Here is a 27,791-nt window from a genome sequence, read left to right on the forward strand (position 1 = left end):
GGATAAAAAACACATTTGTTCTCCCGCTTGTGTGGACAGACTGGCAGGTTTTTGATAAGAGTGGGGGAAAGTCTTCCTGTGGTGAGAAATGACATTGCTATCTACAACAGGTAACAGCAGCGGCAAATCTTATTCCTGTTTTGGACATGATTTTCCTCCGCATCCTCATGGCAACTCACCACCAGTGGGAAATCGGAGACAGAATGTGGTGTCATGGATCCAGTAGGAAGCAGGGAATGAAGGGCTCTGGACCCTAGCTATGAATAGGACAACTGTTCTCATTCCTCCAGCTTTCTTTTTCCATTCCTGATGGGGCAGTTCGGTCTCCATGCTTCTGGGTCATAGTCTCCTATGACGTATTGTTGGAGGGACCATTTCATATCCAAAATACTTGTGTGCCTCTTTGTATGGATATCCTTCTGGTCCATCAATTCTATAGAAGGCCCTTGGAAGAGTTTTTTCAAGAGTACAGCTTAATTCTGCGGAGACACCCATTCTTTCCTACTCAATTCCCCTTTTGAGAAGCATGCTTTCTTTCAGAACAGCTAGCCAGGGATAAAGAAGCCATCAGCTAGTCATGGCACAAAATTTCACTCTGTTCACCAGTCAGCCTATCTAGGGATAAAACCTGTGACCTTGGTCTGGTTAGCTCCATGCCCCACCTAGCTGAGCTAACTGGCCATGCAATCCCATCAGCTTGTATGAAAGGAAACAAGTCTGTTGGACGGGTTCGGAGAGATCAGATGGGAAACGAAGGAGCGCTTTGCTTTTAAAACCATCCCAGTCAATGAAATAATCCAAACACGGCCATAGAGCTAAACAGAGTTCTTACATTTTAGATCGCATGCTTCTAGACCAGCATGGTTCTGGTTGCACTTGGAGTCCTGGATTTGGGGGGAAATACACGTTTTCACTGACCAGGATCTTTTCAAGTACCTCCAAGCGGAATCCGTATGTGAAATTGGCATTAGCGGTTCTCCTAGTTAGCACCGCGTGTACTAGAAGCTAGTGAGGAAATCCATGGTCTAAGATGCTATTCTGCTCCTGACAGATGACAGAAGTTGACTCCAGGGACTTGGGCAAGAAGGACCACATTCCAGCCCTTCATTAGGCAAGAGGTGTATTTTTGAATCACATAATTCCAAAAAGAAACATAAGCCTTCAAAAGACAAACCAGGCACTTCATTTATTTGAGGCCTCTGTTATGACTCCTGGGCCACAGATAAGTACTTTCAACAAATTCTCACTCTTCATTAGTGGAAAACACGCTCTTCTAATCCCCACGAATTACCCAACACCTGGAAGGAAGCAGACTTCTCTCACCACACTCATTTGCTTTCCTTCCGGTGGGATAGCCTAGGTTCGTAAGGTGGCCACCGGTACTTGTTGAACTGTGTGCACAATTCCCAGTGCGGCTGACACTGCTCGCTGCACCCTGTATCCCTTCTCCCCCTCTTCTGCATTTCTAGATGGGCTCATGCCTGCCCGGAACAACTTCCAGCCTCCTTACTTTCCTGGTGTCTAGATTTGGCCAGTGTAATGTGAAAGGGATGTATCAACTTCTAGGGTTCCACAAACGTGTCCCTACTGGGGAGGGCAGGGTGGTGCTCTCTTCCTTGTCCCCTTCTCTCCTTCCTGTTGTCTGGAGCTGGATCCAGCTTGGACTGTGAGGCAGAAATCACACACTAAAGGTGGTGGATATTGATGGGGCCAGAGCACGTGGAGCGCCCTCCCATCTCCAGACTGCCTCCCTCCCGTCTCAGGATACATGAGAGACACTAACTTCTATGGATTCATGTCGTTTCTTCAAATTTTGATGATAATGCTCTGGGGTAATTTGCCAAAATTGTGCTGCGGACAAGTTGTCCTGGTTCTCTCCCAGGTCACCTTTGGTTACTTTGTTCTGAGGACACCTCTCCGGTCTCTTACCAGCTGTTCTGGTACTCAGTGTCCAGGCCCCCCCATCTGGGGGCCAACCTCATCAAGGCATACCCGCAAGCTGTTAAGCGGACAAGGGCCTAACATACAAATTCATGCTGAGGCTGTGGTTTTCTGCCCTGGCTGAGCATCAGGACCCTCCGTAGAGCCTTGTAAAAATAAACATGCCTGGGCCCTACTTCCAGACGATGCTGATTCAGCATATCTCGGATGAGCTCAGATAGCTACATCTTTTGAGAGGTTGGCAGGTGATTCTGATGTGCAGCTGCGGTTAAGAACCACTGCTCGAAGGTGCTAATGACGGATAATGGCGTAAGGCGGTGTCGTCAGCCACACACACTTCATGGATAAGTCACTGCTGGACAGACTTCTGTCCGCTATTATCTCTGCTCCACAGCCTACTGCAGGGTTACAGATGGCCGGGCCTCCTCCCTGCAGGAGCTGGAACTTTGCGCCTCCTTCTTCCGACAATCCTCGATGCATCCGTTTGCTAGCACACGGTGAACAAGGATGCCTCGCTTAATGTACCACCTCTCCCAGAGGCATTTGTATTTCAACGGGAAATCATGGTTTAATCTCAGGGAACAGACACCTCACGGTGCAACGTCAGGAATTCAGGAAGTCTGCTGAGAAGATATCTTGGAAGAGGGACCTTTCTCCAGTTCCCTGAAACACGTCCTAGTTAAGCAGCACCAATTCTACTTGGTGAGACTTCCCACCCCCCCCCCAAAAAAATTTTTTTTTTCAATCACTGGGCCTCTTTCAGAAGATTAGGCTTCTGGGGAAAAGTAGAACCTTCCTTCTTCATTTTTTCTCGTATTGTGTTTGGAATCCCCCCCTCAGCCCTCACACTTTCTCTTGCCCCCTTGAGGAGTAGCGCCATTCATCCCTAGTTCAACCACAGTTAGACGGCAAGAGAACGCGTGTTAAAAGAGCACATTGCACCGTTCTGAACATCCTTTCATGCCTGGAATATGATCTTGAAACATGGAGCAGAGGGTCATTTAGAGATTGGTTCTCTATTACAGCCTCTCTGCCTACTTGTGATCTCTGTCCGTCAGATAAATAAATAAAATATTTTTTAAAGGTTTTATTTATTTATCTGACAGATCACAAGTAGGCAGAGAGAGGGGGGAAAGCAGACTCCCCGCTGAGCAGAGAGCCCGATATGAGGCTTGATCCCAGGACCTTGAGATCATGACCTGAGCCGAAGGCAGAGGCTTTAACCCACCCAGGCACCCCAATAAATAAAATATTTTAAAAAATAATTCTCTGGCTTCTCTTCTCAGCTGTTTAAACGATTTCTTTTTACTTTTATTCTCTCATTCCAGATCCTATAAATACCTACCTCATCAGGCTGTTATAAAAATCAAACCAAATAAGAGGTTTGAGAGTGCTCTAAAAATTGTAAGTCTCTATACAAACATATATTCATGTTTCTATGATAGGGAATATATCCTTTGTGTAGCTGTGCTTCAAGTCTTTCATGGAGAGAAGACAACGAGGAGCTAGAAATGGGGCCCTGGCACCCAGACATTTTATTCGTCAATTCTAATTATGAGCACAATTTCTCTGCTAAATAGGATAAAAGAAAAGGCTTTTGTCTTTCCCCATTACGAAAGCGCATTCAGTTGTCCACGGAGATTTTTTTTTTAACAATCACAAATTTTTTATCTTGGAAATAAGGATTTGTAATGAGGGTGCTCTCACACCTTCGTTGTTGTGAACTGTTCTCAGAGAACAGGCAGAGAGATCATATTATAAACAGGACCAATGGGCTAAGGGCAACCACCACTAATTGTTTATTTTCTTTCCAAAGTGGCAAGAAGTTGCTGGAGTTTCATACTTCATTTTATATACAAATTGAGGTCCTGGGGGAGAGTATCCTTCAAGTGAACAGCTCTCCCAGTTACAGGAGAAAACCGAGTAACAATAAAAGCCTAAGGGACATCATTTAATATTTCCAGCATTTCACATGAGCTTCTGACACTCGGGTCTTCAAGGGGAAAGCTGATTTATACCTCCAGTCCTTAGACAATGTAAAGGTGAGGTCAGGCATAGGCATCCTTCATCCCTTTACCCAGTGCTCACAGGTCCCTTGGGCAAGGTGGAATCAAAGCATTTCAAATGGTAGAGGTCACAGGAGTGACACTGTAAGAGGTAAGAGAGCACAGCCTCCTTCCTCTATCAATGGGTCTGACGCCCATATATCTTCATATTGCCGTTGTTCCCACTTGAAAAATTACACGCAGTCAGTTTTACTTTTCCTTCCCTGCCTACTCTTAAAACAGGATTTCCACCTCCAATCGAAAGTATAATTTATGTCAAGAATGATGATTATGTGTTTCTGATTATTTTTTAAAAAGGTGAAACCTTTAACATAAATGCAGGACAACAGGTGTTTTGTTCTATGGCCTTGTACCTTTCCAACCCTATAAATTAAAATCATGTCTGCACTCTGTGTCTTTGCAGTGCTCTCAAGTTGTCTTTCTGGGACATCCTGGGAATTCTCTGCTCTCTGGCACAAGGCCTCCCACGTGGTTGTTTCCAAATAGATTTTTCCTGATGTGATTTCACCCGCAGGTACTTTATCCAATGCTGGTTATGCCCAGTGATACAACAGTATTCTGTAAACTGCACCCAAGTTCATAACCTGGGCATCGGACCCCAAATTCATAATGGTATTGCATACCCTTTGTTACTTGTGAAGTAAAACAAATCTCCATTGGAAAAAGGCAGCTGTTTCTGTGGGTTCCCTTCCAAAGCAGGAAGAGCTTAAGCAGAATCAGACCCGAACTACAAAGCACAATATTAGAGTTGCAAATGGGCCTGAAATCGCATGAAGACCACAAGTTATTAAAATACTCGTCAAATGATACCTAATTCAAACATGGTTTTGTGTTAAGTGTTTTCAATCAAATTGTTTCCCATTATTCTACACTGATTTCTTCTTTCTTTTCTGGATTCCTCTGACATGCACCCTTCATACCAAGCTTGAGAATTTTGTGTATTCGGCCACTCATAATGTTTTTTAAAAATCAAATACTGGGGGTGCCTGGGTGGCTCAATGGGTTAAAGCCTCTGCCTTCAGCTCAGGTCATGGTCTCAGGGTCCTGGGATCAAGCCCCTTATCGGGCTCTCTGCTCAGCAGGGAGCCTGCTTCCTCCTCTCTCTCTGCCTGCCTCTCTGCCTACTTGTGATCTCTGTCTGTCAAATAAATAAAATCTTAAAAAAATCAAACACTGTAGGACTACAAGCAGTCAGCCCTTCCCAATCCTGGAGTACTGCTCTCCAGAGGCAAACCCTTTCAATTCTTTCATCAATTATGGTGTGTATTTCCACATTTCTAAATAATATTATACAGCTCTTTTTGATTTATCAATTTCAGGCATTATCTATTGAGTTCATATTATGCATGGCAGAGGAGGATTTAACATTCTTATCTCACCCCAACCCTCAAACCTCCTCCCTTCCTCTTCCCAACATGATTATACCATCATTTTTAGTTAGTTTGGGTTTAGGGCTTACATGATTTTAACTATGTGGATTTTATTTATTGCCAGCCCTTATGACCGCTCTGGAGGCCCAGCGCACAGCTGTCATCCTGGGACTTCCCTTTGTCTCTCCTTTGTCAGAGTCTCACCTGATCTACCATCCCCTTCTTTCTTGCTGGACTCCCTTTTTTTGGTGGAGCGCAGCCTCTGGTGGCAGCCGGCAAAAGGCTGCCTAGGGGGCAGATTTCTTGTAACCAGGTGTCTCTGAAAACCTCTTTACTCTACCTTCACCTTGATTGACAGTTTGGGTGTAAGAACGCTGATGGAACTCATTTCACCCTTAGACTTTGCATTGTTTTGCTTCATGGACTTTCAGCTTCTAGTGTTGTTGTGGAGAAGCTCAATGCCATTCCAATTCTTCATTCTTTATATTCCACCTGTTTTTCCTCCTGATTCAGAAGCTTTTACAAAAATTTCACAATGAGTATCAAGGTATGAGTCTCTCTTCCATTTGTATTCTGGGAGCATGGAGGACCCTTTCGATCGGGAGACTCACATTCTTCATTTTGAGAAATTCCATCATTTCTTTCCCTTTATTTTCTATGTTCTAATATTTTTAGCTCTTCTGTTTCCCTTGATCTTTTTGCCCAGTTTCTTTAAGATTTCTTCAGTTCTATCTCCTGACTCATCTATTGATTTTATTTTTAATTTTTGTTGTGATATATTTAATTTCTGACCCTCCTCTCTTGCTGTCTGATCACTCTCTGTTCCTTTTTAAGCATCTCATAGATGTAATGTCTCCTCATCCCTCTGGGAAGATTAAGGATGGCTTTTTTGTTTGTTTGCTTCGTTTTTTCATTTTCTTTTCTGCATCCTACGTTAGCTCTGTTTCCCGAGTTCCTTTTAATCTGTTACATGTGTTGGTCTTTATTTTGCACGTTGGAAGCTTTTCTGCAAAGTCTGGTGATCCTTAGATCCTGCTTATATTTAAAAGTGGGGCACCAAGTGCAGATCGAAACTTCTGTGTGGGGGCACCTGGGTGGCTCAGTGGGTTAAGGCCCCGTCTTCAGTTCAAGTCATGATCTCAAGGTCCTAGGATTGAGCCCCGCATGGGGCTCTCTGCTCAGCAGGGAGCCTGCTTCCCCCACCACCCGCCTGCCTCTCTGCCTACTTGTGTTCTCTCTCTGTCAAATAAATAAATTAAATCTTTAAAAAAAAAGAAAGAAAGAAAGAAAGAAACTTCTGCAAGCCAAGGTGGAACATATCGACTGCTGGGCCTCACTTTAGAAAGCCTGAAGTTGAGAGTGATGAGGGTACCCAACCATTTTTGCTTGAAGTCTCCCAAACATCTGTAGCTGTAGGTCTCTACTCTGAGGTCATTCATTTTTCCAGAGAAAGATCCACGAATCTCCCGGTGGTGCCATTATATACCTACTAGCAGGGTTTTGGGAACTGAGCAGTGTAAGGAAACTAGGGACCTCAGTGGTCAGGACATGGGCTATTACTTAATAGTCCACGGGTTTTCAGGATGGCTTCTTACTCTCACCAAACTATCTGTCCCAAGCTTTGGGACCTCCCTGGTCTCATTTCCCCACAGCAATTAAACCCCCTGTGCCAGGCTTACCTGACTATGGGAACAAAAGGGTGATATCATGCTGGAGTCAGAAAACTCTATTTCTCTTCTCAACTCTACAACAAATTAGTCACCTCGCCATGGGTAATGTCACATCATGCCACTGTTGAGTGAGTCACCTAATGACATCATTGGATGAGTCACAGCATCTAGCTGGTGGGGCTTTAGTTTCCCCATCGGTAAAACAAGCCGCAAAGTCATTTGCTCCATCACCACTGGAGAGCCCTGTGACCTCTCCAGTGGTCATATGGGCTATGACCACATTAAGGTGCCTTACGGAGATGCTAACATATGTGACGAAATAAGATGTGAAAGAGTTCCCTTAAGTATTGTTACCTGCTCAAATTATGCTGCTTTGGGGCAGCTGATCTTACAGAAATCTTGGCTTGGGTATCATAGGATAGGCTGCTCGGATTCTGTATCCAGACCCCTCTTTCCTACATTCCACATAGTTTGGCCCATGAGAGGCCCAGCAAGTCCACTCAGTGGGCAAAGCTTGACAACCCTGTGAACCTCGGACAGGGAGGTCATCCAGGCACCTGGCTTTTGGGGAATGCCAAAAATCATGTCCTGACAACTCCCAGGCTCCCTTTGGCAATACCGGTACCATAGAGGCTTAGCAGAGACGGTTCCTAAAAACCCTGAAATCTGAATAGAGAAATCTAGAATTAAAGTATTCTTCATCTCAAAAAAAATTATTCATCTTGACTTTACGTTATAGTTATGACTATAACATAATTTATTATGCAAATGTGTAGAAAAAAAAAAGTACAGGATTTGGAGCTTAAAAACAAAACTGAAACCAGTTTGTGTCTTGACTCTTCTTTCCAGCTTTTGTGAGAAAGTCACTTACCCTCCCTAAGCCTTATTTTCAGCCTCAGAACACTAGACTGGTAAGGCCTTTCTGTCTGTATCAGAATCAAAGAGGCGCCATAAAGGAAACCATTTAACAAACACTAATTAAAGTGCTATCCAAACGTAAAATGTTACTATTACCATTGTTGCCACTGTAACTATATGGTCCAGGAAGCCTGAATTTCATGCTGCCCCTCCTGTCTGTATCACACAGGCAATTCCACAGTTAGAGTTGGCTCTCCAAAAAGACACTTTCGTTCTTTTCTTCCTCGAAAACAAATGGGTCTGTAACCAATGTACCCTAGCCATCCAATATGTGCAGCCTCTTTTGTTCATGAACAACCTTAAGGTTATAAACTGGCATGCCCCTGTGACAGAGAAGAATGTTGGAAGGAAATGGGTTTCCATCTGAGGCTTCTAAGGTGCTAAACCAAACAATAACAAGGGAAAAATTATTCAGCTAAACGCACCTGACGTGCCTTGGCATCCAATATGCCACCCTCCTCGCCAGGCAGTATTACTTATATGCCTGCTTCTGAGAAGGGCTGCTCGGAAGAGCTACTCTGCTTTTAACAGACATACATTTTAGGGACTTTTAAATAAACTTATATAGCAACACCGAGCTGCGTGTCTTCTAAACTTTGCTTTTTCATCCGTCTGTACCAAGCACCGTGAAGCAAAATGGATGTGCCTTCAGCTTTCTACAGTCCCGGAAAATGAACCAGTCCACTTAACAATAAATGGTGGTTGGTTCAAACACACATGACTGGTCTAGTGAGGAAGAAAAGAAAGTTGAGCTTAATGAAGTCCAGTGTCTGTGTCCCTGTGCATGGACAGGAAAGGACGAGTGTTTTATAACTGTTTATTGGAGTTAATGGTAATAAATTCCTCACTTGTGATGCATTAACTTTAATGTTTTCATTACTTGGTGATTTAGGTTTTCCCTTTTCACATTGTAAATCATGTTGTCCCAGTAGCAGAGCAGGTCGAGTGCCTGCCGTAATGTTCATAATGCTCAGTGGGGAAAGGAATGTTCTCTTTCTCTCTCCAGCACAGTCTGACAAAAGACACTTTGCATCATCCCTATTTGCTACTTTCTAAATAAGCAATAAAGACAGACAGACCCATGCATCTGACAGCAGCCTAGCTGGACAGAGTCTTGCTTAGATCCAGGTCTGGACAGGTCTCTGCAGTAACTTTCCACATGTATTTGGTACTGAAGGTTCCTTTTTTTGTTTTCTTTTTTTTTCCCCCTCTCTCTCTGTTTGCTGAGTGTGAGCCCTTAGTTAATGAGCTGTGCAAATAGATATTGAGATTTAGTGTTTTTATTTTGCAATTACAGACTTGGTGATTTGGTTGGAAACTTTTGGGTCTAGAAACATCACCCTCATTTTCCCCTCTCTAATTTTTTCCCTCACAAAGTTTGACTTACTTTAAACTTGCTTGAGTTTTATCAGATGAATCAAAAGACTCAAAAAGATTTTAAGCCTCAGATGTGTAACTTAAAAGAAAAGGGGGCGATTTTTGCCCTAAAGGTTCCTTAGCACAGTCATCCTTTTTCTTTCTGTTCCCATACTGCTGCCCAGAGATACCCAGAGAGCTAGCTGGGAGTGTGGTCTGGCTTGGGAAGGACGCTTTGTCCAGTAGATGATACACACCAGGTCAAAGCCACAATGCTAAGATCATTGCATTCCCATCAAGTTCTTCCTGATGGGGTGTGAGAGTTCTCATTAGATTACCCACCCTGAAATACCCCCAGAGAATCACGATAATTAGTTCCTGAGTCTTCTTTTTTATTTTCTGCTTTGTTTGCTTTAAAAGTTTTCTCGATGCAGCGCTCTAATGATATCCGAATGTCTAACTAGAGACACACGAAGAAGGCAAAATCATTATCATTTGATTTCTCTTTGAAATCTTCTGGTTCGGAGAGTAACTAAAATAGAGACCCTGGGATTCGGGTACACTAATCCCCACATAGCTTTCACTGTCAGCTGCATTAAGTGCTCAGGCACACATAGGATGTCTGCATACAGGATGCTGAGCAGATGTGCCTGTGGAAGTTCAAAGAGGAAAAATACCACTTTTTCAGGGAAACAAGAGAATAAGACTAGGGAAGTACTATCAGAAGAGGTCAAGTTCTCAGCCACTCAAGGTCTGTAGCTCAGAAGTGGCTTTCAACAGCTATTTCTGAAAATTATTTGGTTATCCGTTTAAGTTTTGGGAGTTTGGGCTCAGTCCTTCATCCATTTATGGCTTCCTCTGGATTCCACTGATACTCTCCTGAAGATGGATAAGAACTGAGGTGAAGACAGCTGGTGTCTCAACAAGGCTGTGAAATAGGCTCAGAAATGTAATTCCCTCCAGTTGAGGTTCATGGCATTTTTTCTCATTTTCCCCCCAGACTCTCTTTGCCCCTCTTCCTATCATGCTTAGTCCCGTTACTCATCCTGGCTTCTGCACTGCCCACTTCCTCCTTGTTCTCTTGGTTAAAGCTTCTTCTCCCCTCCCCTTTTTTTTTTCTTATTTCATGTTACCAATCTTAATATTAGAATTATAAGTATACCGCAGAACAGAAATTACCATTTGTGGCTTAGGTGGAAATGATTTATCCAACAAATATTCACTCCCATATTGCCTTCTTAGACCACAAGTCCCATTAGGCGAGAAGTGGTTTCAATTCAGCTTAACAAATACTTACCGGGCACCTACTGTGTGTGCTAGGCCCCAGGGGATATAGGGAGAACTAATGAATAATGATTCTATTGCCCTCTGAAAGGGACCAGAGTTTCCACCAGCAGCTGTTCTTCAGGCTTCAAGAAATTAAATAATTAGCACCAAACTCCTTAGCCTTTACTGTGGAATATTTTAGGGAAGGATCTTTCTTAATCCCACATCAGTTCAACAGTTACTTCAAGTACACCCTAGCCCTGATGGCTCTCAGCTGTCGGCGTGTCCCAGTTGCTCCTCAGTCTTCTTATTCTCCTTATGGAGACAGCTGCGGTGCAAACACTGCCCGTCCCACTAGGTGCACAGCTGTACTGGGTTCTTCTCGTTCCCCCATTTCGATCCAGGTGCTATGATGTCTGTTCACTGAGTTTCTTCCACGGTTCATGTCTCTTCTATGAGTGCAAGATCTACTTTTACCCTCTCTTCCCTTTCTAGACCATCCTCCCTACTGCCTTCTACCTAGAGCCACAGCTACATTCCTTTCCCAGAGGTGGCCCTTTTCCATTTCCTTGTTCATAGTAGCTCTACCTGGTAACTAAGGTCTTACATAAACCTAAGCGAAGAGGCAAGACTGGAGCGTATTGGAGAAAAGTTTCAGAGTCTCTGGAAGTCCTATAGAAAATATAATAACACCCTATAGAAAATAGTATTAGAGCACAGGAGAGGGAGTATATAATTCTACAGAAGGAAAATAGATTCAGAGAAGATGTGACATTTGAATGGAGTCTTAAAGAAGCATGCCCTACTTGGAAAATGGAGAGACAGGAAGAGGAACTCCCAAGCAGGAAACACGGATGAGCAAAGCCCTGCTGTATGAAGTACATGGCATGTTCCAGAAGGCAGTCTGTTCCTTACTGTTGCTGGAGTATCAGGAGGTATGGGGGCTGGAAGAAAATGAAACTGGAAAGTAGCTGTGACCAAAGTATTTTATTTATTTTATTTTTATTTTTTATTTTTTCATAAGGTTTCTGTTAAGGCTAGAGAGGTTGAGTTTCATCCTGTAAGTAATGTGGAACTATTAAAAGCTTTAAGCAGGAATGTGACATGACCACATCTGTGTTTCAGAAAAGTGGTTTCTGGCTACAGTATGGTAGACAGGTGGAAGATAAACCAATAAAAAAAAGTGATTCCAAACCGAAAAAAAAGTGATTCCAAACCCAGGCAAGTCTCTTTTCTCTTGCTTTCCTTTTCTCCGTGTTCTTATCACAGTCCAGTGGAGTAGTAAATGAATAGATTTGGAAATGATATTTTATCATTCATTTTAGAGAAATGCCTTCGAGTAACACATCTATAATGGTGACCTGCCGCAGGACAAGGAGGGAATACAGTGATCCTTCAAAGTTTGTAAACAGACAATTCGGCATTTTACATCCTCTCCACCTCCCTATGGCAGTCACAGGGCCATTTGGGCATTGCAGCCCGGATTCGTACCCAGATTCTCACTTTGCACGGTTGCTATTTACCGTGGGTTGGCTGCTGAAGAGGCTTCAGGTAGTTTGGATCTTTGTGGCTCAATATTAAGGATGGATTCCTAGGATAACAATAAAGCTGAGGGGGCTGGGTTACAGATATGCATAATTAATAAAAGCATAAGACACGGGGCGCCTGGGTGGCTCAGTGGGTTAAAGCCTCTGCCTTTAGCTCAGGTCATGATCCCAGGGTCCTGAGATCGAGCCCCGTATCAGGCTCTCTGCTCCATGGGGAGCCTGCTTCCCCCTCTCTCTCTCTGCCTGCCTCTCTGCCTACTTGCGATCTCTGTCTGTCAAATAAATAAAAATCTTTAAAAAAATAAAATTAAATTAAGAAATCAGAAGACACAAGAGGCTTTCTAGGTTTAAACAGTTTGTGTGGAAATCACATGAATTCTTAGCCTCTTTCTCACCATATCACATTTCTACCAACATTTATGTGCTCAACCCACTTCTGTGGAACACCCACAATTTTGAAGAAATACCAATTTTTTTCAAGGAAATAAGGCACTGGGGGAATTCTTGATTGCCACAATTGTAATAGTGCATCTGATGTGTTTAGTACCATAGACTCTAGCATGAGTAAGATACACTCTAAATTATTTTTCATTGACTTTTTCCCTTAAGAAAGCATATCAGAATGCAGATGGATGGTATTATTAAAAAAAATGTTGACTCCGTTCTCATTCTAAAAGTAAATTATTCAAAATCTCTGCCCTTTAGACGAACTCCTCCAGCTGATCAAAAACACCAGTGTGTCATGATGCCATGATTGAGAATCAGTGGATTATTATTCTGAGTTAGTCATTCTTTACAGCGAAATATTTACACAGAAGACGCTTCTGATTATTACTACCGTTCATTAAATTGCTAGAAATAGCGTGTTGACATTGGAAGGGCTTTTTTCTAATACTTTCACTTCTTATAAGTAAACTTCCACTGAAAGTGAAGATGTAGCCCCAAGACCACAGTCCTCTTAGAGGATTAGTGTGGTGCCTTTTTGTAGGAATGAGAAGGCTCTTCCCCCTCCATGAATATTCATGGTTTCTCTGTTACCTTACAACTTGGCATTATTGGTGGAATGTTTTGTGAAAAGAAAACCAATTTTGGATATTTAGCATAAAAATCTTTCTTTTTTTCTTTTTTGAGAGAGAGAGAGAGTGTGAGCTGGGGTGAGGAGGGGGGAGAGGGTAAGGGAAAGAGAGAATCCCAAGCCGACTCCATGCTCAGTGTGGAGCCCGACACGGGGCTCCATCTCACGGCCCCAAGATCACCACCTGAGTCAGATGTTTAACTGACTGAGTCACCCAGGCACCCCCAAACCCCCTTTCTTTTTAAACCAAATCCTCTTCTTTAAAGAGTAGACAAGTCACATTCAAGATTTCTGCATGAGCCCTGCACTGGAGCAGGGCTTCATTCTCCTAGATACCACTCTCGCCTCAGGAGACACCTTCCAAAGCTTGGTGGCCAAACACTGGCTGGGAGAGCTCCAGCTCGCTTCCTTCTGTGTTTTCTTAACCTGTGTATCCTTTGCTCACATTCTCATATGTTCTTTTATTTTGCTGTGTACTGTGTATCTGTTGACCTCTCAGACTTTACACAGACTTGCCTGGGAGGCGACTCTATAGATGAGTCAGCCAGGACACTAAAAAGTAAATAAGGAATATAGTATCTTAAAATAATTTTTTGACACCAGCCACTAGAATAACCACCTCTCTTCCTTTCCCCCTACTTAAATGGGTCTGCTTGTGTGGGAGCGTGAGGTCGGAAGACGCTATCATTCCTCAGGTGTCTCAACCCAGGCTCAGGGTGGTGGAAAGGGCATAGGCTCTTCAGCTGAGCAGTGTTCAGCGAGGTTGGCAATCTCGCTGAGCCTCAGTTTCCTGGTCTGTAAAGTGGAGTTGATAATAATACATACTTCATAGGGCCGCTGTAAAGCTCAAATGAGATATAAACATGCTTTATAAAATGCAGATTAAATAAATAAATAAATAAATCATTAAATATATTATTAAATAAAATTTTTTTAAAATAAATAAATGCAGATTTAAAACTTAGGTTTTTTCACTTTTATTAAAACGTATTAATTTTAATTATTTTATCAGTTATCTGCTTTTTTTCCTAGTACTTCTCATTGGCCTAGAATCTCTCATGAATTTTCTTTATTCTCAGTATAACATGATTTCTTCTACAGATTTTTACGCTGTCTGGACTGTTACCATGATTAACAGGTTTGTTTTTTTTTTTAAAGATTTTGCTTTATTTATTTATTTGACAGAGAGAGATCACAAGTAGGCAGAGAGGCAGGCAGAGAGAGAGGGGGAAGCAGGCTCCCTGCTGAGCAGAGAGCCCGATGCGGAGCTCGACCCCAGGACCCGATATCATGACCTGAGCCGAAGGCAGAGGCTTAACCCACTGAGCCACCCAGGCACCCCCCGTTAAGGAGTTTATTAAAGAAGGCCACAGAAACCAAATACAAAGGAGATTTAGGACCAGTGACCACCAGACAGGAAACTACTACCCTCCCAGCCCTCCCTGCGATATTCTTCCCCTGCGTATGTTTGAGACATTGTGAAGTATGTGACTGTTGCTTGTCTACAAATGCACATATACCAGCAAACTATGAGTGGGTTGGAATTGCAGATGGTGCTTTACCATCCCCAGCCCTCAGATATTAAATTTTCTCCAACATCATCCACCCAACGCCCCAGGGCTCTCCTCATGGGTACTGCAATGGAGGGACCTGGTAAACTTCACCCTGCCTGAAATTCATGGCTTGTAGCTATCCGTCTCTAAGCTGGAGTTTGGTCCCTTTCCCAAACAATTGAAAAGAACTTGAATTGAAAGGAAAAGCAAGGATGAGAGAGGTCCACAGCTCATGGGACATGTGGGGGTTAACAAAAGATGTTTTTTTAAAAAATCATTGATTTTCATTTCAGGTTGGTTTAACAAGAAACCAAGCCAGCTGCCCATAATGAGAGTTCACGGGCATCTGGTTGGTTTTGCAGGCCTTTTTGCAGTGAAATGGTGTGGCCTCTTGTGCTGTTAGCCTTGTGCTGCGGTGTTACCAAGTGATTTCTCCAATTCTCTTTTCTCAGTGGGCTAGAACACAGCTGATTAAATAGGCCGTGACTCACATAAGCTCCCATGTCTTTTTTATTGACTGCTTTATGGAAATGTATCACACTCTAAAGGGTCCCCATTGTTGTTGCGGTGCACAGCTGACTGTGGAGTCCTGCCTGGCGCTGAGAGATGGAATCCTACTCTGTCGTTTCTTACTGCAGAGTTGGGTGTGGGTGGGAAACAAGGGTTTAAAGGCATCTGGATGAGGAGAGAAAGATGTCTGAGAATTTCTTTTATCTTCATCTGCCATGAAAGTTGGGTGGCCATCACTTCTAGGTAACACTTCTCTACTGATCTTATCTTTATAGCCCCACATCCTTCAGCTAAGTGAATCTTTTCTTTATATGGGCTATTCTGGGAGATTTAGTTAAGTGCTGTGGTAGAGAGAGATTATGACACGAATGTAATTCTGTTTTGTGCTGATACAATGTGATACACCCTTAGGTTTATCCAAGAAGGCCATTTATTCCCAATAAATCTAAATCATTTCTATTTTTTCATTAAGACGGTGATATCTTTTTTTCAGGTAACGGGCAAAAAGCCTTGATTTTTTTTTTTAAATTGTATCCTTAAATATAAATGTTTTTGCCTTAAAATAACAACTCATGCCATTATTTGCGGCTTCTTCCTATTTTTATTATCATCCTGCGGAGCATTTACATACTTTCTCTCAGGCATTAAGAAGCTCTGCAGATCTGTTCATTTGCCAGGAGGTGTGGACTCCGGCACAGAAGGCCCCTCCTGCCTCATCACCCCAGGACCATGGCTGACGTGGTGCGTCCTCAGGATCACTGGTTCTTGATCGGTAGGACCCTGAGCGGACACTGAGAGAGGAGACAGCTGGATTGCCACAATGGCTTCCCATCTTGGTTTTCTGGATTTGTCTGATAGATCATGGAGCTAATGAAATGGAGCTCGGTGTCAACATACACTGAGAACGATTCTGTTATTATGGTCACCACACAGTGCCTTGTACAGGAGACCATCACTAGAATCGAGATTGATTTGATTTGATTTCCTAATTATTTTTTTCCAGAGCCATTTTCAAACTTCACCTATCATCCCATTTTCCCCACTGCCCATAATGGAACCATGCAAGAGAGTTCATCAGTAACGATCCTTTCTCATAAGAAAGCAACATAACACATCTTGCTAAAAACGCAGCGCATTAAAATACCGCATTTCTAGCTCTAGTACTCTTCAGAATCTATTGGTGAATAACCAAGAGAGAAAATTCAGCAACTCATTCCCTGCCCAATTTTAGCAAACTAAGTGTGCCTCTTCGGGAGAGAAGGTGGTGACGAGGCTGACCCCTAGTTTCCTAGAATTCGTGACTTAGAGTTCAAACATCTCAGCAGCACCGTGTCTTTGTTTTCTTGGTGGTGGCATTCTTGGGTTTCGGTTGGTGGGGAGAGAAAAGCTTCATGCTGATAATGTACTGAAAGTAAATGAAATTAAATAAGCGAAGCACTGCTCATCTCTACTTCCTTCCCCCCTGGGTAATTCAATTCAAACTCTCTCTCTGATGGCAGCTCGCAGGGACTGTCTCTGTCACCCCGCTGGGGCCTGGAGTCTTAACATCTAAATAAAAGTTTCACTCAAGCATTTTTTATGCTCCTGCCAGCAGGATTAGTGAGCTGGTGTGGGCACATTAATGTAATATTCATACTCACAGACTCTCCCCGCACACGAGGCAATGTCTTCCCATTTTCATAATTATAGATGTTCCATAAAATGGCATTTAGATCTGCATTAAAAAAAAGGAGGCTTGGATTCTAATAGAACGTTTAACACGTCTTTTATGATTCAGACTCTCGGCATCTTTAACAAGGAGCTGTGTCTCTAAGTTTAACAAGACCTTAGAAAAGGAAAAAGGAAAAGGACAAAACTGGAAGAAGGGATGGATCCTCCAAGCTTAGGAGATCCTGTTCTTCTCATTCCCTTCCATCTTTCTGTTAATTTTTAGGCCTCTAGGAGCACTTTTTGACAGAGCTGCAGAGAGGACGGGGTCTCCTACAAAGGGCCTTCCTTCTGAGCCATGCCGGGTCCCCGAACCCAGCCACTCTGCCTTCAGGGGTTCAGTTTCTCTTTTCTTGGAGAGCGTTTTCAGAGAGGCATTGGAATTTTCAGAGGGCTGGGAGCAATGAAAGGATCCTAGACAAATGAACTTCCCTTTGCCGCTGTTCATCTCCCGTGTGCACCCTGAGACCCTTCTGGGAGGATTTATAGCAGCCACAGAGTTTGCTCACTGTAGAGCATGCAGATGAAAGTCGTCCAGGAACAAGAAAGTTGACAGTAAGGACGAATAGAAAGAATCAGGCACTTTGACACACGAAAAAAGAAAAACTCTTTGGATCTCTATGTTTAAAACTAAGTTCAAAACCGCTTAGAAACAAAAGGTAGAATCTGAGTTGCATTTTCAACTGTCTGAAAATGTGATTTTTAAACAAATGTTTTAAACAAGAAGGAAGTGCCAGCTCATAGCCACCCCTGAATAACTGTTAGTTGTTGTAGATTAAAAGAAAATTGAGCAATTGACAAAACAATGATTTCACCCAAAATCTCAAGGTATTGTATAGGTGACCCAGATGATTTGTATGGGGTTGTGCCTTAATTTGGTTTGTCTTTTATTTTGATTTCTAAATCTATTAAGGGAAACCAAAAGAGCTTTGGTTTTGAAGACTAAAAAGAACAAACATTAGGATTCTGCTAGGCCACTCCCTTCATTTCTCCTAATTCACCTGGCTGGCTCTGTCAGAAGAGCATGCAATTCTTGATCTCAGGGTCATGTGTTCGAGTCCCTTGTTGGGTATAGAGATTACTAAAACAATAAAACAAACTTTAAAAAGAAAGAAATATGGACTTGTATTTTTTTTCCTCAGTCTCATGGACTTGTATTTTTTTTTAAGATTTTATTTATTTATTTGATAGAGAGAGATACAGCGAGAGTAGGAACATGAGCAGAGGAAGTGGGAGAGGGAGAAGCAGGCTTCCTGCCAAGCAGGGAGCCCGATGCGGGGCTTGATCCCAGGACCCTGGTATCATGACCTAAGCCAAAGGCAGACGCTTAAAGACTGAGCCACCCAGGCGCCCCTGGACTTGCATTTTTTAAAGCATTTTTTGTTGTTGTTTGCCGTTCTTGTTCCATTTTATTTTTTGAGGAGTTCATTCCTTCCCATTTGTCCTTGACCCCTCCCTTCTGTAAAATAAGTGTAAACCTCAGTAGTGAACAATGGGTGAGGATCCTCACTTCTCAATAAATTTGTACCTAACGAAGCTGACCGGAAGTCAAGGATGTTAGCAGTGTACGTTTGAAGGCCAATGCCAGGTCCAGAGTCCTCTCTCGGTAAAGGTTCTTAGACCGTTTCTCATAGTTGGACAAACCCAGGACGTGGCACTTACTGCCAGTTCAGCTTGCATAACCCTTCTCTGGGCAAACGTAATAAAATTTATGTTCACGAGGTGGTTTTCTGTTTTGTTGTTTTCTCTTTTTTTCCTTTTTCTTTTTTTAAGAATGAGTGTGTGCTTCTTACTGTCACAGAGGTGGCTGCATTTATGGTGAACTCTATCACTCATTAAGCTTTACTCTGCTGGTAGCTATTCATTTGACTTTTGATTGTCTCAATGTGGATTATTGCATTTGGAGCTTATATCCACAGGAAATTCTTAATTCTCTGGAGTCCTTTTCTTGCCAATCAGTACATATTTCGGCTACTTCTCCTTGCACAAACTAAGGTAGGTTTCGATCATTATAAGTGATTTTGACATTAGATATAATTAGGAAGAAAGAAAATTTGCTTTCTCCCCCTGGTCATATAAAAATTGTTTTATTTTGTGCTGTGTTTAAGCAACTGCCCTTCTGCGCCCCCTTCATTAATGTGGATTATCGAAAGGAGCCTAAATAAAGGAAAATCCTGTCAGGTTTCAACAAAGCATTCTGTTGTTGTTCCTTTTAGGAGTGGAAGACCTCCTAAAAGGAGCTCAAGAGCTTGATAACATCATCAAGCAAGGATACTTGGAGAAGAAAAGCAAAGGTACCAACCAGACCCACAGGTCTCAGAATGTTCCAGGAAGGGAAGGGAAATGAGGGAAAAGAGGGCTAATACAGCAGGTGCTTTTTCTATGCCCAGTTCTGTGCTCGGGAGGGGGAAGGCCCAAAGGAAGGCCATAGGGAGAGGAAAAGAAGTCTGGTGTGTGTGCGTAGGCTGAAGAGAGAGGCCCCAGACTCTTCAGGCCACTGTGAGCTCCCTCGGGATGAGAACTGGTTCTGCTTTGCTCACCTGGTACACAACAGGTGCTTAATAAACACTTGTTGAGTGAATGAGCGATGATATTCTTGTTCTCATCTCTCAGTGTGTCCCCATATAGTAAAACTATGTTGCCAAGAGTGTAATTTTGCATCCTGTGTGAAGCAACCCAACTCCTGACCTGTCACTCACTGGATTAAAGTTGATCCTGCTACCCTAGTAAGCCCGGGGTCCCAGGGTTAGCTCTCAAATGCAAACTGCCTTAGTGCAACCAAAGCCGTTCTCATGCCCTCGGCCTGGAGCGTCAGCTTATTTTGCTAAAAGGCACCACATGAAAGTATCATAGAGAATTTGAAAAGTACTAGACAAGATTAGAACCCGAAAGCTATAAAGGAAGATAGATAGCGGGGCAGCCATGAGGAGTCAGAACAGGCAAACCCTGTTTAGAATCTGGACCTTTAAGTGAGCGAGCCCTCTGGACTCCGAGTCAATATGGGATAGCCTGCGGGAGTGCAAGGGAGGGTTTTACAGTCCATTAACCTAGGAAATAAAACAATAACACACTGGACTGTGTGTTGGACTTTAAGACTCGTCAGTGGCTGTAGTTACCTGAATTTATGTTCCTTACTGCTGTTCCGTCTAGATCACAGTTTCTTCGGATCGGAGTGGCAGAAGCGGTGGTGTGTTGTCAGCAGAGGCCTCTTCTACTACTACGCTAATGAGAAAAGTAAGTGTTCTTCATTTGCACAGCAGCATCTCACTCCTGGATGCAAGCACTTCGTAAATTCTCAAGCACTTAGATCTCAAGATAGTCTCTAACTAATACCCATAAAGGGACATGCTTGGGAAAGAAAGAGGTTTGGGTAAGTAACACCTTGCCCATCCCCAAAAACTCAGCTGCCAATTTAGAAATTATTTCCCCTTTAAACACTAGGATCGTGTGGTCAGCATATCAAAAGTTTGTCTTTGGGACGCCTGGGTGGCTCAGGTGTTTAAGCATCCGACTCTTGGTTTCAGTTCAGGTCATGATCTCATGGGTCATAGTCTCATGGGTCATGGGATCAAGCCCCAGGTCGGGTTCTGCACACAGCAGGGAGTCTGCTTGAAAGTTCTCTCCCTCTGCCCCTCCCCCCACTCACGTGCAAGCACATGCGTGCGCTCTCTCTCAAATAAATAAATCTTTTAAAAAATAAAATGAAATGTTAAAAAAGTTATCTTTTATTATAACTAATAACATAATATTATCAAGGTTGAACACCTTGGCATTCTTTTTCTTTTTTAAGAGTCTCAAACTATTGGGGCGCCTGGGTGGCTCAGTGGGTTAAAGCCTCTGCCTTTGGCTCAGGTCATGATCTCAGGGTCCTGGGATCAAGTCTCACATCAGGCTCTCTGCTCGGCAGGGAGCCTGCTTCCCCCTCTCTCTCTGCCTGCCTCTCTGCCTATTTGTGATCTCTGTCTCTCTGTCAAATAAATAAATAAAATCTTTTTTAAAAAAAAAGAATCTCAAACTCTTTATAGACGTTGATAATATCGTTAAAATATTTTTTAAAAATCTGAGAAGGATTTGAACAGGTTACTGACAGCCCAGAAATAGAACCCCTGGGCTCTCAACTTTACCCTACTGAGTACCAGGAGGTAGTCCAGTGGACATCCTTAGAGCCATGAAGTGTTGAGACCCAAATGGTTGCTGTGCCCAAGAGACACCCTCCAGCCAGATGGCAGCAGCAGTGAAGTGTTGACTCAGGCCAGAGGCAGCTTCTTAATGAGCCACCACTGAGTCCATCAAGCACAACCCTCAGATGCTATCCCTAGAAGACCTCCCGTCCGTGCTTAACAGTCACTAAGTTTGTGAGAAGGAATAGGATACAAGCACAAATTGGAGGCAGCCACAATTAAATACAAGTTAAAAATCATCATTGTAAGTGAATACAGGCTTTCAACGAGGAACCCTCCTACTGACTCTAACTAGCCCCAGGAACAATTCTACGAAGCAAGCAAGCAAGAAAGAAAGAAAGAAAGAAAGAAAGAAAGAAAGAAAGAAAGAAAGAAAGAAAGAAAGAAAAAGAAAAAGAAAGAAAAGCAACGTGTCAGTTCTTGTGGGGGCTTTCTTCAGGCTCTGCCCCGCTTGGCATAGAGGCCAGTGACTCCGAGTAAACCCTTCTTTTTCCTTCCAATCATGCTCTGTTTCTCCCCTCTTCCTTCCTTCCCAGGACTGTGCATCTCCCAATGCCCAGATACCCAGTCCCAGGGAATAATCAGATATCTACCCAATGGTCTTCGGATTTCCTGTTCCTTTGTTATTAAGGTAGCAGAAAGAATTGCAGCTTTGCTAAATGACTTGGCCTCCTTACGATTTGCCCTTTGGGCTTCAAGGCAGTTGGCTCACCCTGCCTTTCTGCCAGCCACAGGTATCACTGACTTCATCTTGGATTCACCCTCTTATAGTCCCCAGAGACTTTCCCATCCAGGGGTTCAGTGTGAAGCCCTACTTGGCCATCATAGCCGCATAGCTCAAAAACCATGCCCAGCTTTCCATCCAACCCCCAGACCACTCTCCAGCCCAGCAGCCACAATTTCTTCCCCGAATTCTAGGTGTACAAGCCAGCCAGGGGCTATTTTCTTATTTTAAACCTTCCAACTAATACAACATTTACATAATTGTAAAAACATTTTCATTTCCTTTGCATTTAAATAAGCGGTTGGCATATCTGAATACAAAGCCAGGAACCACGTTCATTCATTCAGAATCCTCTGTACTCAAGGTGAGAGAGTAGGAGAGGGAGAGACTTGGAGACTTTTATGGACCATTTTGCCGTCAGGGTGAAATAAAACCTGGTGACCAAAGAAACAACAAAACATTTTAGTGGCCGGTTAGAACAAGGAGAGATACTTTAAGAAAAAAGATTCTGGTGTCAAAAAGCACTGTTGCATGGCTCCCTTCTCACCAGTTACTTCTTATTGTGCCCAAGACATTTTTCTTAGCAAGTATAGAGTGTTTGTGTATTTCTTTTAGCTCAACCAGGTAAAGATAGAGTATTTTTCTTTTCTTTTCTTTTCCTAATATTGTCATCACACTGCCACCTTTCATCCTCCTCAAAAAGCATGTATTAAGCAATCCATTGCACATGATAACAGGACACAAATCATCACCCAGACACTGTGGTTCCCCTCCTCTGTATGTTCTGCCTGAACCACACCAGGAGGACACACAATCATTGGGAACCAGCCCCTCTTTTCCCGTTCCTATTAGTTTATTTTTTTTTTTAAAGGGAGTGACAGGCAGAGTTGTCTCTCCTTTCCTTCCCTTAGTCCTGTTCCTCCTCCTTCATTGCTCAATGATAATTAACAGTTCTCTGCTACTTCCCAATTTGACCTCTGGGAAGGGGGATAAAATACTGAGTTTTAATTATTCTCCCTCTAGCACCAATTCCCACCTGACCAGCAGGAGCAGGGAGAGCAGTCCAGCCCAAATGCTGCATAGGGCAGAGGAAGAGATCCCGGGAACTCATCACGCCCCCTGCGCTGCTGTCCCTCCCCTCAAATGTGAGCTCTGCCCGCCCTGATAATAATGTGCTACAGTTCTCTAATAGCCTTCCAGAGCCTCACGTTTACAGCCACACTCTCCCTGTTGTAATAATTCCTTCCTCCTGTTATTATAGATCTCTTAACATTCTAATAAATTCTCTGTCTCTGTTGTACTCTTTTGGCAAAACAACCTTTCATGTTGCATTTCCCTAGCTTGGCAGTGATCTCTGCCTCGCTGTCAAGGTAGCTTCTTCTTAAGCTTCCTTAATAACCTTTCCCATGGGGCGCCTGGGTGGCTCAGTGGTTTAAGCCTCTGCCTTTGGCTCGGGTCATGGTCTCAGGGTCCTGGGATGGAGCCCCGCGTCTGGCTCTCTGCTCAGCGGGGAGCCTGCTTCCCCCTCTGTCTTCCTGCTTCCTCCTCTCTGCCTGCTTCTCTGCCTACTTGTGATCTCTCTCTCTGTGAAGTAAATAAATAAAATCTTTAAAAAAAAAAAATAAACTTTCCTTGACTGTTGTGGTTCCTCGGGGATGCAACAGCTGTTTCGGTGGTTTTATCTTACATTCCAGAGAAGATGCCTTCCCTTGGTGGTTGCATCTCTCTAGGGATACAGGGAGCTTTCCTGTCTTGCAGGCAAACAGCCCAAGGGGACCTTTCTCATTAAGGGCTACAGTGTACGGATGGCCCCCTACCTGCGAAAAGATTCCAAGAAAGAATCCTGCTTTGAACTGACCTCCCAGGATAGGCGAAGCTATGAGGTAGGATGAGCTGAGGAGATGATTGTCCTCATTCGTGTTGTAGTTCTGCTCCATGCTGCCTGTGAGCCGGGGATGCTCTGCTGGGTTCCATCCTCTCTCTGTCACCCGCTCATTTCTTACCAGGACCTTTCTTTCTTGACATGTCTTCACCTTTGCTCTGTGATGCCCTCCTTCCTCTTCTCTATGGTCCCTTTCATCTCAGATACTGCCTTTGGTTGGTTTCCGCCCCTCATCCCCCCGCCCCCACCTTCCCAATCTCACTCCATAGGTGAGAGTCTTGTCTGTGGGAGCACACAATCCAGTTCCTTATTCATCATCTCTGATTTCACACCTTCAATTCCCATTCTCTGTATTTTTTTAACTATCTTTACTTCCTTCCATGAAACCCAGCAAAAGAAAACTCTGACTTTAGAATAAAAAATAAGTTATTTTCCCAAAATCATCTTGCTATCCCAAATAATCTTCCTGTGTGTAGACGCATTGTATATCTCTGGAAGGACTCCTAAAACATTGGAGACAATGATTAGTGGCAGTAACAGTGATAACTGGAGGGACAATACCGGGGTTGGGGTGGGAAAGGCTTATTCTTTACTGTGTTCATTTTATATATTTTGACATAATATAGTAGGTAATATAAGTAAGGCATTTATTAACTAAGGAAATTTTTTAAAATTCTATGGGAATATCATGATTTTCTCCGAAAGCATATTTTTACATGTATATACACACACATACAAATATTGTTTCCTGCTTATTGGTCATTCCTATCTTATCATGGTTTTACTAAAACAATTTGGAAAAATTTTAGCTAACTCATAAAAAAGAGAAAAGACATGCTAAGGTTAATATTAACCACTTGAGTAACCCTAGGACTCTTCAATTGCTTCTCAGTACTCATCCTTTTACGTTTCTACAGTATCTTAAACCTCATTTTGATAAAATGACCTAGGTCTTCAATATGGAATTTCAAAAAAAGGTACTTTTTTTCAATTTAAAAAAAAAAACTTCATTCTAGAGAGTCCTTCATTGATAGATAGATAGATGTGTGTGTGTGTGTGTGTATATATGTGTATATATACACATGTATATATGACAGATGTGCACTGGGCATGTATCTAAGTTATTTTTATTATTCAGTATTGACGGTGCCTCCTTCAGATAAAAATTTATATGACAAGTCTGAGTCAATTTCCTTAGACATTTCTTATGGAAATGAGTTTTTAAGAAATCGAGAATGACAATGTCTATTAATAAGTATTAAGCAGGAATCTAGGTTTCTTATACAGCACATATCTTTATCTTACCCTAATGGCCAGATAATAAAAATGTTTTTCAGGAACAGTCATTTCAAGATGATTCATTTAAAATAAAAAATTACTAAGGCTTGATGCTTGACTGGCTTGTTTTGTGACTCAGAATGTAGAGTTTATTTACTTCTTCTTTTCTTTGGCCCATTGAATCCAAGTCATTATCATGGTCTGTGGATTCTTCCTCTATAATATCCTTTGGATCCTCCCTTTCTTACTTATTCCCACAGCCATCACAATAGTTGTCTCGACCACCAGAGGACCAGTGAAATAGCCTTCTAGCAGGTCTTCTGTCTCCAAGTTCTCCCTTTTCGAATCCTTCTTAGCCACGACTCTTGAAAGAATCTCCCACATCTTTTCCTAGAAAACAGGAAAATTCTGTCTCTCCCTGTTTTAAAAAAAAAAAAGGAAAATTCTGTTTTTTACTAGGAAATAAGAAAACGGTGGTTTCCTATTGCCTACAGTTTAAGTCTGAAATCCTAGCAGTCAGAGCCCCTTCACCATCTCCTCCCGGACCCGCAGCATCCACGCATCACCTGGTACTGTTCTCCGCTCAAGCTCATCTGCCTACCTTCTCCCCTACACAGTGGTCTCATTCCTGATCTTCTGCACGTGGTTCCCCCCGACCACGCCGTTTCGACCAACTCTTTTAAAATCCAAGCAAGGGGATTTGAGCCTGGGTGGCTCAGTGGGTTAAAGCCTCTGCTTTTGGCTCAGGTCATGATCCCGGGGTCCTGGGATCGAGCCCCACATTGGGCTCTCTGCTCAGCAGGGAGCCTGCTTCCTCCTCTCTCTCTGCCTGGCCTCTCTGTCTACTTGTGATCTCTGTCTGTCAAATAAATAAATAAATAAATAAATAAATAAATAAATAATCCGACCAAAACAGTATTACTTGCACCAGCTTCCCTGGCTTTGCTCCAGGCAAAAGAAGGTGCTCCTATGTTCTCTCAGCCCCTGGCTCTTCTCAAATGCACCTACTCCGCAGGTTCCCATCTCAAGTGTGTATCTTTTCTCCATTACTGATACATTGTTCTTTAAAGTCAAGAGTTTGGGTTTGCTTTTTTTTTTCCCTGTAAACTTTTCTCCAAAAAATGCCTGATGAATGTGTGGATAATCGAATGAACGCACGTGAACGTGGACGTCTGGACTCAGAGCAGTCCGCGTTGGGTGTACAGAATGACTGATGAGAAGTATCACTTCGAGTAAGATTTTGATTCTTGTTTTCTAAATATTAAGCAGACAGAGAATCCTCAGCTTTCAACCTGACTCTGCAGCTTGACGCCCAAGGCTCTTCTCTTTAAACCTCCTTGTAGGATTCATGGAAATTTTGTGAATTCATGAAGGTGATAAATTAATTCACTAATTTTTCTCTAGTTTACAGCTGCCAATCCAGCCGAAGCCAGGGACTGGGTGGATCAAATCAGTTTCTTGTTAAAGGGTAAGTATCCTTATTACCGAAACAGCACTTGCATAGATTTGCAGTTGAAGTTATACTGTGTAAATATAATCCCAACCTTCAATCTGTATTTTGTTTTCTATTCGTTCTCCCTCCTACCATCCCTTGTAACACAAATAGTACCATGTATGAATCAGAAGATAAAGAAACCATCAACCTGGAGATGACCTCTGTAGTATTCGTAATCACTAGAAAAGGAGCTTCTGAAAACCAGCTCAGCTCAATTTGGTGTCTCCCAAACTCTTATGTTCTGGAAAGGAAATCCATGATATCAAATGTGAAGTCACCTAGGTGCAGTTTAGGCCCCGAATCTTCTTGTTTGAAACTCAGCAGGAAGTATCAAGGTGGCCTTCATCAAGAGGGACATTAAAAGCAAACTCTTCTTTCCCAAACCACAGTAAAATGTCCCTTGCTTTGGGATGGGAAGAGTCTTGCCTGAAGATGTTGAATGACCGCTCCTAGAGTACCCTCTGCTGGCCAGCCAGCAGGCACAGCAGTGACAGTGGCCCAGGAAGGCTCATCTGGGAGTGGCCTGGCAGGTAGAAGCAGCCAACCTGAGTCTGTCACTTGGCATCAGATAACCCATGCTAGACCATCATGGCAGGACCCTGCCGCTGCAGATAGGCAGAAGCGCCAATGCTGTACCTGGTGCAAGACCCAGGGAGAAGCGCACCAGCCTAAAAACACCAAGCCTTTTCGTCTCTGTTTTTTTTTTTATTCTGCTATAAGGTTTTATTGTAGATAAAAAGAAGGAAGCACCAGAGCTTTAATTACAAGAATTGCCTATTTTGCTCAGTTTATGCCTTTGCTATCACAAAAACAAACTATTGCATCTACCAAGAGCGTCACGTATAATAGACTGGAACTAGGCAAACAGGAACATTGATGGCAAGACTACAGGGTACACTCTCATCTAGGTGCCGTGGATTTATGCGTGTAATATACCCCTAAGTGTGTAAACCTCAATAAAACTCAAAGCAGCTTTATTGAGCTGTACCCTGTGGTACTTTCAGAATCCCACATTGAAGAAATTATTCATTCCATTTTATTTTAAAACAAACAAAATAATAACATATGGTTTAAGCCACAAATGTGTCTTTGATCCCTTCCTCATACGAGGTGGCACCAGAATTCCAATGAAGATTGTTGTAAAATCTTTATTAAATGCCTAATCAAGCCAAACAGTTTTATTGTGTTTTGAAATGAACGTCAAATGTCTCTCCATCCATGCCTCCCCCAGAGGACCCCATCGGCACTCGCC

At 42.9% G+C, this 27,791-nt stretch overlaps 1 protein-coding gene across 1 annotated transcript in view; it reads left to right on the forward strand.

The window, feature by feature from the left end:
* The window catches only part of LOC111151823 (src kinase associated phosphoprotein 1), a 278,085-nt gene that overhangs the window by 209,278 nt on the left and 41,016 nt on the right, over nucleotides 1-27,791 (forward strand). Inside the window, exons 5-8 of the mRNA XM_022510039.1 lie at nucleotides 19,196-19,273; nucleotides 20,130-20,213; nucleotides 23,643-23,767; nucleotides 26,449-26,512. Coding sequence (XP_022365747.1) covers nucleotides 19,196-19,273; nucleotides 20,130-20,213; nucleotides 23,643-23,767; nucleotides 26,449-26,512 — 351 coding nt within the window. The remainder of the gene's footprint in view (nucleotides 1-19,195; nucleotides 19,274-20,129; nucleotides 20,214-23,642; nucleotides 23,768-26,448; nucleotides 26,513-27,791) is intronic.

This window comes from Enhydra lutris, unplaced genomic scaffold (genome assembly GCF_002288905.1).
Source record: "Enhydra lutris kenyoni isolate GAN:26980312 unplaced genomic scaffold, ASM228890v2 scaffoldscaffold26, whole genome shotgun sequence".
Lineage (NCBI taxonomy): Eukaryota > Metazoa > Chordata > Mammalia > Carnivora > Mustelidae > Enhydra > Enhydra lutris.